Source organism: Chelonia mydas, chromosome 5 (assembly GCF_015237465.2).
Source record: "Chelonia mydas isolate rCheMyd1 chromosome 5, rCheMyd1.pri.v2, whole genome shotgun sequence".
Classification (NCBI taxonomy): domain Eukaryota; kingdom Metazoa; phylum Chordata; order Testudines; family Cheloniidae; genus Chelonia; species Chelonia mydas.
Genome location: NC_051245.2, coordinates 1867020 through 1879104, shown reverse-complemented (window position 1 = coordinate 1879104; position 12085 = coordinate 1867020). Strand labels below are relative to the sequence as shown.

General features: G+C 48.4%; 1 protein-coding gene across 3 annotated transcripts in view; it reads left to right on the top strand.

Annotated features, from left to right (window-relative positions):
• LOC102947737 (phospholipid-transporting ATPase ID) overlaps nucleotides 1–12085 on the top strand; it is a 136088-nt gene that overhangs the window by 20295 nt on the left and 103708 nt on the right. For all 3 annotated transcript variants that reach the window (XM_043547060.1, XM_037902619.2, XM_037902618.2), the window contains exon 2: nucleotides 10944–11020. In XM_043547060.1, the coding sequence (XP_043402995.1) occupies nucleotides 10978–11020 (43 nt within the window). In that variant the 5' untranslated portion in view covers nucleotides 10944–10977. The remainder of the gene's footprint in view (nucleotides 1–10943; nucleotides 11021–12085) is intronic.

Here is a 12085-nt window from a genome sequence, read left to right as displayed (position 1 = left end):
ACGGGTGTCTGTATCTCAAGGCCTTCACTTCATGCTAGGCATCTGATCAGGAATTGAGTCAACCTCAGAGTGGCAGAGCATATAAAGAGAATGGTACTTAATCAGAACTAACTGAATGCCAAGGCTTCTCCATATCAGGCTCGGCAGAAATTAGTGCTGTGCTGGGATATGAGCTGCAGAACTCAGACCCAGAGATACTGCAATAGTACTAGGGTAGAAAGGGTATTGGCTCATTCCTGTTCTCTACAACAGCTTGTTAGAGAGCTTATTCCTTCACTCCCCCACTTCCCTGGTCCTTCTCGCATGAACAGAGAGCAACAATACCCGAAGTCCAAAGGTGCAAACAATTCGATGTTTATTGGGGTGAACTTCCAGCAAGCTTAAATACAAGTTCCTTTTCCTTATTTTCGAATCCCAACTTACTTCCTGTTTGCCCCTAATTTATATAGTAATATTCTTAGCTATACCTTAACCAATCATTCTACTGAAATTTAACTAACCAATCCTAACATATTGTAACATGATTAGCTAACCAATTATATCCCACCACCTTAATTAGATTACACCCAGCAAAATTAATTATACAGCAGACAGGAACAATCACAGAACCAGACAGAGATTATACAGACAAACAATAGCAAAGTGGGAACTCTAATGACAAAACAATACAGAAGTGAGGATTTCACATCCCAGCTATTGATAAGTGAGTTCTTGCCAGACAGAATGCTATCAAACTAAGTTTCCTTTTACATTTTCTAGGCACTTCCCTTTCTTTGGAGGTGATAGGAATTATCAGGACAGGATTGTATTCAGGACAGGATTGTATTCCTAACAGCCCAATAGCACCTTCTTTCAATGTGACTAGTTTGGAATGTGAGGATGTGACTGTTCGCTTCCTGGCTTATGGCTGCCTCTGCTGCTTAGCCAAAGGCCTTAGCCTAAGAACAGGGCCTCAAACTGTCACAGTAAGAGAAGGCCCTTACACCAGCAGACAGTGATTTTGATTCTTTCTTTTATACCTCTAGAACTAGCCAAGTGATAAGAATACCCCTAAATTCTTAAAGTACAGGCCTTTACAGACAGGCCTGAATATCTATATCCTAACACTCCACCCCTTTTTTTTTCTTTTCTTTTGGGATCCTCCTGCCCAGGTATCCCTGGAAAAGCATAGGACATATGGCGACACATTTCCTGATAGGGCCAGGCATCAAGGTGGAAGGTGTCGATGCTCCATCTGTCCCACTGCCCCTTGTGTAGTACCATGCCCTGCACCTTCTCTCGTACGGGCATACTACACCTATTCCAATTAGTGTTCCAGACTTCCCAGTATAGTGGGCCCGAGAAGGTTGGGTCCGGGTTGTCTAGTACACTTGGGGGGGGCTTACTACATTACTTATAGGTTATAATTAGTGGCTGTTCTCTAGGGGGTTGTGCCCCCCTTGATCGTTTCCATATGCAATGTAACACACATATAATTAACAATACAACAGCTGCTATGATAATCCACAGCAACACCGAGAGTCCTGACCCCTGCAGTATGGTCCAACATCCTGGCCACCACCAAAAACACTGCTTCTCCTCCTTTGATAAGGTTAAAATTTTGTCAGCGCCATCCTGTAGTGTGTATTGTAAGTGTGTCCAACTGTTGGCGCTTGCAGCAAGTTGCTCTTGTAATCTTTGTGTACTTTTGTCCATATTGTGTGTCCATTGAATATCCACAGTGAAATTTGGTATTGTCCAAACCAATTCAACTACTTGGTACGGTATGGGGTAGTAGGTGCTGGTTTGATTGTTTACAACGATTAAGTCCACTGATCCATTGGTGCACCATAGTCCAGGTGGCAGTGTATAGAAGCTCATAATTTTGTCATACACTGGAAGGATTTTGCCTCCTAGTGTTATATTGCAGGATTGGATACATTCCCAACAGAATACACCGTACCCCATATACATTACCCCTAAATGCCCCCCCTTTGCAATAGGCCATTGATCCTGCTCCTCCATAGTCATAGGAGAGGGGCACATCCATATTCCTCCTCTGGATATACAACTGCTTAATGTGATGACAGTCCAGTTTACCCCATTCCATCCCCCCCACCTATTCCCTAGTGGCTCCCAACGTGCTCCCCCTTCCCTGCTTACTCCCATAGGGTTCAAGGGAACCACCTTATTTGCATTTCCTTCCCATGGTATCATAGTAACAATTACACAAGAACTCTCCCCACAGGTCGGGGATGTTATTTTCCAGGTAGATGGGTATGTTTTTGCAATTGTGGATAGATATGGGCTAGCCTCCCGATTTAATACTGAAGGCCATTGTTCTGACCAAGCATCTCTCATAATATCCATTAACATTATTAACTGAGCATTTTGAATACCTACGCACACTTCTCCCCATGTTAGTCTTCTGAAGCCATCCTCTACCCATGTCACCAGGTCCCCTGCCCAATGAGTTAACTGCAGGTTTACCTCTACTGCTGTCCTCCACCCTGTGGCAACTGCTGATAGATGCTGTGCCATTAATTCATTAATTTGTTGTTGAAATTTCACATTTTGGCTTACTAATTGTTTGGTTACCCACTCGTCCCCCAGATTCCATGTACCCAGCATAGTGTTCCCAGCTGCCCACAATCCCCTTTTCCGACGACGATTCCAGGTGTGTCCCCTCACCCATGCATTGAATTGTTGTTTCAATCCTCTTATGTACATACTACAGTTAGGATGGATTTGGTCCACCCACCATTCCTTGGGGCGTACCACCCATGTAATAGAGTGAAAGGACATGTTAAAAAGTGCTGGCTGCACCTGCTCCCACAATGGCTCCCAGACATTTGCTCGTCGGGGAATATTCTTGGCTCCAGGCTGTGGCCACTTTAAATTTGGATTCTTCCAACTTGGCATCCATATCACCTGTAGGGTTACATTCTGTAAAATGGTTAACTCATCGTACACCCAGCGTCCCAAAGGGGATTTTACACCTAATGTAATATGTACATAACAATCACACCCTCGGGGATTATCTTCCATGGAAGTACCATTGTGGTTACATATGGTAACATCACACCCTAAATGTGGGGCCCTATTTTCCCAAGAGGGTTCATTTGCTCCAGGGGACCAGAGGGTTATATTCTTTGGACCCTCTGTAACAAACCACATAGCTGGGTAACTGTGTTTTCCACTATCGTTAATCATGGCAGCACCCAGGGAGTACCATGCGATATTTCCTGATAAATTTGATATTCTCCACCTGGTTGGGATTCCCCCATCTAATCCATAAACCATATACCGACACTGCCAAATTCCTGTTGGAGTATTAGTGGTACATCTTTCTATGGGGAGATTCTCATAGTCTTCATTAGCTTTATTACCACAGGTTGCATGTGTAGCCGTCCATGTGTTTCCTCCTTTTGACACTTCACATCGTGGGATCTGAATAGAATTTGTAAATGTGACAATTGTGATTAGCACTAGTAATTGTTCCATCCAGGGCCAGGGAATTTTCATCCTTTTCTCCTTTTTGAATTAACCTGTAATACACACATAACAAAATTTACACGTCCCCTTTCCCAATCCCCTGTTTGTACCTTTTTATTTGCGTGCAGTGAACCCACTCCCGTCCTCCATTCTCTGTACCCAGTAATAGCAGACTGGGCCCTAATTGGTCAAGGACAAGATAGGGGCCCTTCCATTTAGGAGCTGGGAATGGATGGTGTTGACCTGGAATCTTGTACATCACTAGATCTCCCACCATGGGTAGATTACGCTCCCCAGGCAGGTCATACCATGCTTTGACTCTTGCTGCTCCTTGCTCGTCTCGCCAGGCCACCGCCTGCTGTACTTGTTTTACATGTTCGATTAAAGTTAAAATCCATTCTTGTGTTAAGCCATGTGTAGTGACTTCCCCAGGTACTGGGGTAAGTAGATTTTCCCACCGTTCCATAGGCCTTCCCATGAGAGCTTCATATGGAGAAAATCCTGTGCCCTTTGATTCTCGGGCCCTTATTCTCATTAAGACAAAGGGCAGTAACTGTGACCAGTTTTTTCCTCCGATTTCCACTCCCTTTCTTAGCTCACTTTTAATGGTGCGGTTCATGCGTTCCACCTGCCCCGCAGCCTGGGGGTGATAAGCAATATGGAACAACTGTGTGATTCCAGTGAGGGCTGATAGCTCCCCTAACAGATCTGACCGAAAAGCAGCTCCTTGGTCTGAGTCAATCACCTTTGGAACCCCCCAGCGAGTGAATACCTCATTTACCAGTATTGCAGCAGTTACCCGGGCAGTCTGATACTTTGTGGGGAAAGCTTCCACCCACCGGCTGAAAGCATCCACTACCACCAACATGAATCGGTTTTTCCTGTGATCTGGTGGTAAGGGTCCTGTGTAATCAATCTGTATTCTTTCCCATGGTCCCCTTGGGGTTTGTCTCATTAATTCTCCCCTTAGCACCTTGTGAGGTGGGCTGTGCCTGGCACAGTCCAAACAACGTTCCAGATGTGATTTTAAATCAGCTGCCATTCCTGGCCACCAGCACAACCTTTTTAAAGTTCCCAGTGCCTCCTCAAACCCAGGGTGTCCCCCTGCCAAGCTTCCATGCACCCAGCTTAAGAAAGCCGTCCGACTTCCCTGAGGGCACAACATTACCGGTCCCTCAATTGTTAAGACACACCAAATCCCTTCCATTAGTTCCACCTTTGGCACATGCCTGTCCCCAAGTTTCATGATGCCTTCCAGTCCTGGGTCGGATTCCTGCAACTCTCGAATTCGCCCTCCCTGATCTGTATCCACCCCGCTTCTTGTTATCACTGCTACAGGCACTCTCTCTTCTGGCTCCCAGGGCCATGGGGGTGCCTCTGTTGCAGCCCGCCTGGCCTCTACGTCAGCCAGATTATTTCCTTTGCTTAGGGGTCCTGTTTTCTTGTGTGCCTTTACCTTTACCACATTGATCCGTGTAAAACAGTGACTCAGCTCCTCCACTCGCTTCCACCAGGTAGCATGCTTGATTGTGGAGCCGTCTGTTGCCCTGAAATGATTATCTGCCCACCATCTCAGCATTAATGTGGCACCACGAAATACATAATCTGAATCTACCACCACCCAACATTCTGGCTCCAATTTGGGATCCACTTCATTTAAAGCTGTTTGCAAGGCTGCCAGTTCTGCCTCCTGAGCTGACTTTGCTTCTAGTGAGAAACCAATCGTGCTGACTGTCTCATTTCCTCTGATTCCCACAACAGCTAAGCCTGCAGTTTTCTGTCCCCCTTGATACCTACAACTTCCATCCAAAAACCATACCAGTGTCCCCTCTTTTACCTGATTGGGGTTAGCCGCCCGAAACACCTGATGTTGGGTTTTACCTGGGCTGGCTTCACATTGGTGTGGGGTGCCAGCCAGATGTAATCCAGCTACCCAGACTGTGGGTTCCTTTAACACCTCTGCTGTAATGTTTTCTGCCTGTAGAGCCAGCAACCATTTAGCAATACGCTGCCCACTCACTTGTCCCTGTAAGATAGTGTGCATGTTTAACAGCCGCAGGGGGTCATGATGAGATCGGACTATTACTTTCTGCATTCCCGTAAGGTATTTAAATTTCCCTACCCCCCAGTAGGTGCACAACAGCACCTTTTCACACCATCCGTACTTCAATTCCACAGCACTCAAAAGTCGAGAGGCAAAGGCCACAGGTCGGTCCTTTGCTCCATATTCCTGTGTTAATGCACAACCAATGGTAGTGTCTGATACCAAAGGGTACAGATAAAAGAATTTCTCCCCATCCGGGGAGGCCAGCACTGGAGCACTGGCCAGGTTTTCCTTTAGCACTCTCACTGCCTCAGTACACTCTTCTGACCATTCCCAAGTTGAGGCTCGGGTTAGATCAAATAGAGGCTGGGCTATTTCTGCATAATTGGCCACAAAATCCCTGCAAAATCCAGTTAGACCCAGAAAACTTTGCAAGCTTTTAACATCCGTAGGCAGTGGCAGGGACTGAATCAGTTGCACCCGTCCCTTATCGATTTCCCTTCCCATCTGAGACACTTCCACTCCTAAGTAGGTCACTCTTGTCTGTCCCATCTGAGCCTTTTTCCCATTGACCTTCAATCCTGCTCTTGCCAAAGCTTGCAGGACCTGCTCAGTTAGTTCCCTGTCTTCTTCCTCTGTCCCTGACATTAGCAACAGGTCGTCTACATATTGTATGCACCTTGCTGAATCCACCCCCTCCAGAGCCTGTCTCATGTATCTGTGAAAAATTGCAGGGGAGTCCCTATATCCCTGGGGTAGGACTGTCCAGCAGAATTGTCTGCCCTCCCATGTGAATGCAGTTTTATACTGACATGAGGTAGCTAGTGGCAGAGACCAAAACCCATTAGCTATGTCCAAAACAGTGAAAATTCGGAATTGGGGTCCAATACGGGCCAACATTTCAGGGTACGCTGCCACCACTGAGGCTGGCGAATTGGCCAGAGCATTTAGTGCCCTGTAATCCACAGTGAGGCGCCAGCTGCCATTTGGCTTCCTCACGGGCCACACAGCAGCATTACAAGGGGATGCAACTGCCCGAATCAGTCCCCTCTGTTCCAATTCCCCAATAGTTGCCCCCACCTCTGCCAATGCCTCCCGAGGAATAGGATACTGTTTCTGTGGGGGAGGGTCCCCTCCCTCCATCAGTACCTCCATGCTGCCCCTACCACAATCCAGGTTATCCTTCGCCCACACAGGGATGTGTTCCCACCCAGCCGGGGGTGGTGGGAGGGCATGTGCTGCTTTAATGGTCATAGTGGCTATCCCCATGGGAATGGTATAGCCCTGACCGTCCTGCGTTTGCCCCAGTAAACACACCCAATTGGCTAAATCCAGTACAAGTCCCAGTTTGTGTAAATCTCCTGCCCCCAACAGATTAAGCATATCATTACAACCCCACATAATCTCCCCTTCCCCCCAGATTCCTTTGATTTGTCCCCGCCTCAGGGTTAACTGTGTCTCCCCTCCTGTTGCCCCTACAATTGTCACAGTCCCTTCTGAGGGTCTCCCCTGCCCCCATGTGGTTAAACTGATGGCTGCTCCAGTGTCTATCAAAAAATCCCTCATGGGACTCCCTTCGATTGCCCCCTGGAGCGTGGGGCGACCAGATGCATCCCGTCCTAAACTGAGAACATGGACAGGACGCCTCCCAGGGCACCCCTAAGTTGCAGCACCCACCTCTGTCCCTCCCACTGGTTCATGGGTGGACCGGGGGTCCTGGCACCGAACACATTCCTGTCTCCATGCAAAATTGTGTGTCTGGCATTTCAGGCAGTCCCAGTCCCTTGGCCTCCGGGACCACTTTCCCCCTGATCTGGTAAGATCATGGGTAGTCAGTTTAGCCTGCAGTCTCTGGATCTGTTGCTCTATAGCTGCCCGCTCGTCCCTGACTACCCTCCCAAAGCCACGAACTCTCCCTCTACCTCCTCCTCTCCAGGCTGACCCACTCCTTTCCACCTTGTATTGATCCCCCGCAGTAATAGCATGGACTGGCTCTTCCCCCTGATGCATCTGCCTCCACACATCTGCCTGTTCCAGAAACTGGGGTAGCTGATTGGGAGCAAGTTCAGGGTGCTGCAACCTTAAATGCCCCACGAACTGCGGATTGCTCAGCTCCAACCATTTCTCCAGCAATTCCACACCCCTACCCTGCTCCACACCCCCACCAGGTCCCGGTGCCCCTGCCTGTGGCAACACCCATGGACCATCCAGGGGATTCACCCAGCACCGTGCCCATGCCTGTATGCGATTAAGTGTATCCCGCCCTGTTTCCCCAGGGATTCGCTTCATCTTATTCATCCCCGCAGTACGAGAATACACCCCAAACAAGTGTTTTGCCACCTGTCCGGGGATTAGAAATGGGTGTGCCACTCCTGCCACATCGATTCCCAAGGTACCTCGTCCCAAAAGACTACGCCATAAGATCACCTGGTCCTCACGAGTTAGACCCTCCATCTCCCTGTCCACCTCCACTAGCCACAGCACAAACTGATCCCAGTCATTCCGGGGTACCTTTCCCAAACGACCCAGTACTGCCTCCCGGTCCTTCAGGGACAAGGGGCGGATTTCTGCCTGTTCTACTACTTGTGGGGCCTGGTCCCCCCACCCCGCAACCGGGGCCACTATTCCTGCCTCCTGCAGCTCCTCCCGGGTAGCCTCTCTCGCAGGGGCTGTAACTGTGGATCGCCGGCTTACAACGTCCACTGGCAGTGGTGGGTACAGTGTTTTTTCAGGGTAGGGTGGTGGAGGTGTCTCCTTCAGTTCCATTAGTGGGGCGGATGGTTTGGGGTCCCCAAGTCCATTGCCCCCATGTTTACAATGATACAATTCCTCCTCTAAGTCTCCTACTCTCCCCAGCAGTTCGTCCCTCTCTCTCCAGATTGCCTCACAAGACTCCTCTGTCCGTGCAGCATCCCGTGCCTTCAAATCTGCTACCTCTACTGCTAACACAGATTTTTCTGTTAAAATGCGTTGCTGATCCACAATCCCCTCCAAATCCTTAATGTGTTGGAGGAGATCAGCTTCCCTTTTTACCCAGTATGCCATCCCAGCACACAAACCTTGTAATACCACTCCCTTTTTCCTACACTCCTTTCCCTTGGGGTCTCCCAAAACCTCTCCCATCTCCTTCTCAATCTCATCCCAGGTGAACCCCTGCACCTGGTATGGGCCCTGATTCTTCCTTATCCATTTGTTCAAAAAATCCGTTACCCCAGCTTGCCAGAACCCGCAACTACCATCACGAGAGTTCGCCATACCCCCTCCAAGCAGCTGCGCAGACTGTTGGGGAGGGGGACTTACAGGCTGCCACTCACCTATCCAATGCGATGTATCCGAGTCACGGCACCAAGATGTTAGAGAGCTTATTCCTTCACTCCCCCACTTCCCTGGTCCTTCTCGCATGAACAGAGAGCAACAATACCCGAAGTCCAAAGGTGCAAACAATTCGATGTTTATTGGGGTGAACTTCCAGCAAGCTTAAATACAAGTTCCTTTTCCTTATTTTCGAATCCCAACTTACTTCCTGTTTGCCCCTAATTTATATAGTAATATTCTTAGCTATACCTTAACCAATCATTCTACTGAAATTTAACTAACCAATCCTAACATATTGTAACATGATTAGCTAACCAATTATATCCCACCACCTTAATTAGATTACACCCAGCAAAATTAATTATACAGCAGACAGGAACAATCACAGAACCAGACAGAGATTATACAGACAAACAATAGCAAAGTGGGAACTCTAATGACAAAACAATACAGAAGTGAGGATTTCACATCCCAGCTATTGATAAGTGAGTTCTTGCCAGACAGAATGCTATCAAACTAAGTTTCCTTTTACATTTTCTAGGCACTTCCCTTTCTTTGGAGGTGATAGGAATTATCAGGACAGGATTGTATTCAGGACAGGATTGTATTCCTAACAGCCCAATAGCACCTTCTTTCAATGTGACTAGTTTGGAATGTGAGGATGTGACTGTTCGCTTCCTGGCTTATGGCTGCCTCTGCTGCTTAGCCAAAGGCCTTAGCCTAAGAACAGGGCCTCAAACTGTCACAGTAAGAGAAGGCCCTTACACCAGCAGACAGTGATTTTGATTCTTTCTTTTATACCTCTAGAACTAGCCAAGTGATAAGAATACCCCTAAATTCTTAAAGTACAGGCCTTTACAGACAGGCCTGAATATCTATATCCTAACACAGCTCTTATTAAAAATGAAAGAGAAACCCTAAACATGTGGAATAGGTGGGGGCTGAAAATGAAGAGTTGCATGAGAACTAAAAGTAATGGACATTATCCCGTGACCGAATATGCTGACCCTTGCAGCAAAGACACTGGTTGTCTGTGGCTTTGCGCTGGGACTCTGTATTCCAGAGACAGTTTGCGGTTTTGTTCTCAGTGGCTGTATTATGAGGAATCCTTTCTCACTAAAGCATGAGAGCTTGTTGGCCTTGCCTCATTGCTGTTGTCCAGAAAACTTGTTTTAATAACAACACGGGAAGTACCTCAACCTTCCCGGGCTGGCCCTGTTAGCCAGGTAAGGCTCAGTTCCTGACAGCAATCATGGCAAAATCCATCAAGCACACAGGGGAATGGAGACTCGTCGGAGTGTGGGAGGGGTCTTCCGGCTAGAGTAGGGGGTTGGAGTATATAGGTGGTGTATGGACTCCGGGTATCACTTACCTCAGGTGGCTCCTGGAAGTGGCCGGCATGTCCCTGCAGCCCGTAGGTGGAGATGTGGCCAGGTGGTTCTGCACACTGCCCCCATCCACAGGCGCTACCCCCGCTGCTCCCATTGGCCGCAGTTCCTAGCCAATAAGAACTGTGGAGCCGGCGCTCGGGACGGGGGCAGTGCGCGGAGCCTCCCTGGCCACCACTGCGCCTAGGGGCCACAGGGACATGCCGGCCACTTCCAGGAGCCGCGTGGAGCCAGGGCAGGCTGGGAGCCTGACTTAGCCCTGTTGTGCTGCCGACTGGGACTTTTAATGGCCTGGTGCGTGGTGATGACCGGAACCGCCAGGGTCCCTTTTCGACGGGGTGTTCCGCTCGAAAGATGTCTGGCAACCTAACTGTCACTGTGAGTGCTAGCCTCAGGCCATACCTGTGCACCCCCAAGGCAATGTCTGTGAGTGCAGGTGGCACGAGGGAGGAAGGCCCTTTGCACCCTGTCTCCCACCTGACCTATTCCCTGTGCAGGATCAGGAACCAAGCAGCTCCAAATGTCCTAGTCAAGTAACCTGTGTTTATGCAGGATTATTGGGAAACCTGAGCTGATTATGTAATTAAAAATCGCCACGTGAAGAACTGCAGCCATTGGTCATATTGTTTAGGAATTGAACTCTTCCATTTGAAGGCCGCAAACCTTTACTTTTTGTGCGGCAGGAATCCCCATTGTAACTAATCTTCTCTTTTCTTCTCCAGAAATTCCATGGAACTGCACTGAAAGAAACTTGGGATGCCGCTATTTGGATTAAAGTTTGGAAAGAAGAAATTGAAAGGTAAGGCAGAGCCAGGTGGATCCCAGTGTCTGTGACAATCCACAGAATGTACACACAGGACCCAGTCTCTGACTCCTACAGAAATGCGTGGGAGCACGTCTTGCACCTGTGGAGTAGGCCAGGAAGTCTAGGGACAGCCACTTTCTGTTCACTTTCCCAGCACTGGGAACTCCCCCAGGGAGGTGCTGTTAACTGAGTCCCAGTGAACTAGATAATGTTTAAACAGAACAGTGAAGCTTGAACTAAACCCCGGGAAATGGCTGGGCTTGGAAAACCTTGGGCTTGTCTCCTTTACGCACAGCCCTGTGGCACTGCACCCTCCGATGGCTGACAAAACATGCAGCTGGCAAACGGGGATGTGGAATTAATGGCAATGACCCAGGTACACCTCTCTGCTAGGAGGCAGGGAGAGGAGCAGAGAGGGTGACATGGGGTGGCAGCAGTAGGGAGCTGGAGCCGGTTCGCACCGGTTTGCGTGAACGGTTGTTAAATTTTGAAGCCGTTTTAGAACCGGTTGTTAACCCGCTTCCCTGCAGGGGGCGCGGAGGCTTTGATGGGCTCTGGGCGGGAAGTGATGTAATTCCTCCTCCGGCCACCGGGGGCGCTGCGCTGCGGGAGCCACGTGGGTCCTTCTCTGTATTTTTTCCATATTTTCTGAGATGCAGCAACTGGAACTGCACTCAGTATTCAGGGTGTGGGCATACCATGGATTTATATGGTGTCATTATGATATTATCTGTCTCATTATCTATCCCTTTTCTAATGATTCCTAACATTCTGTTAGGCTTTTTGACTGTGGCTACACATTGAGTGGATGTGTTCAGAGAACTACCCATGATGACTCCAAGGTCTCTTTCTTGAGTGGTAACAGCTAATTTAGACCCTTTCATTTTGTTTGTATAGTTCGAATTATGTTTTCCAAAGTGCATTACTTTTCACTTATTGACATTGAATTTCATCTGCCATTTTATTGCCGTCACCGAGATCGCCTTGTAACACATCGCTGTCCGATTTGAACTTAACTATCTGGAATAATTTTACATTGTTTGCAAATTTTACCTCCTC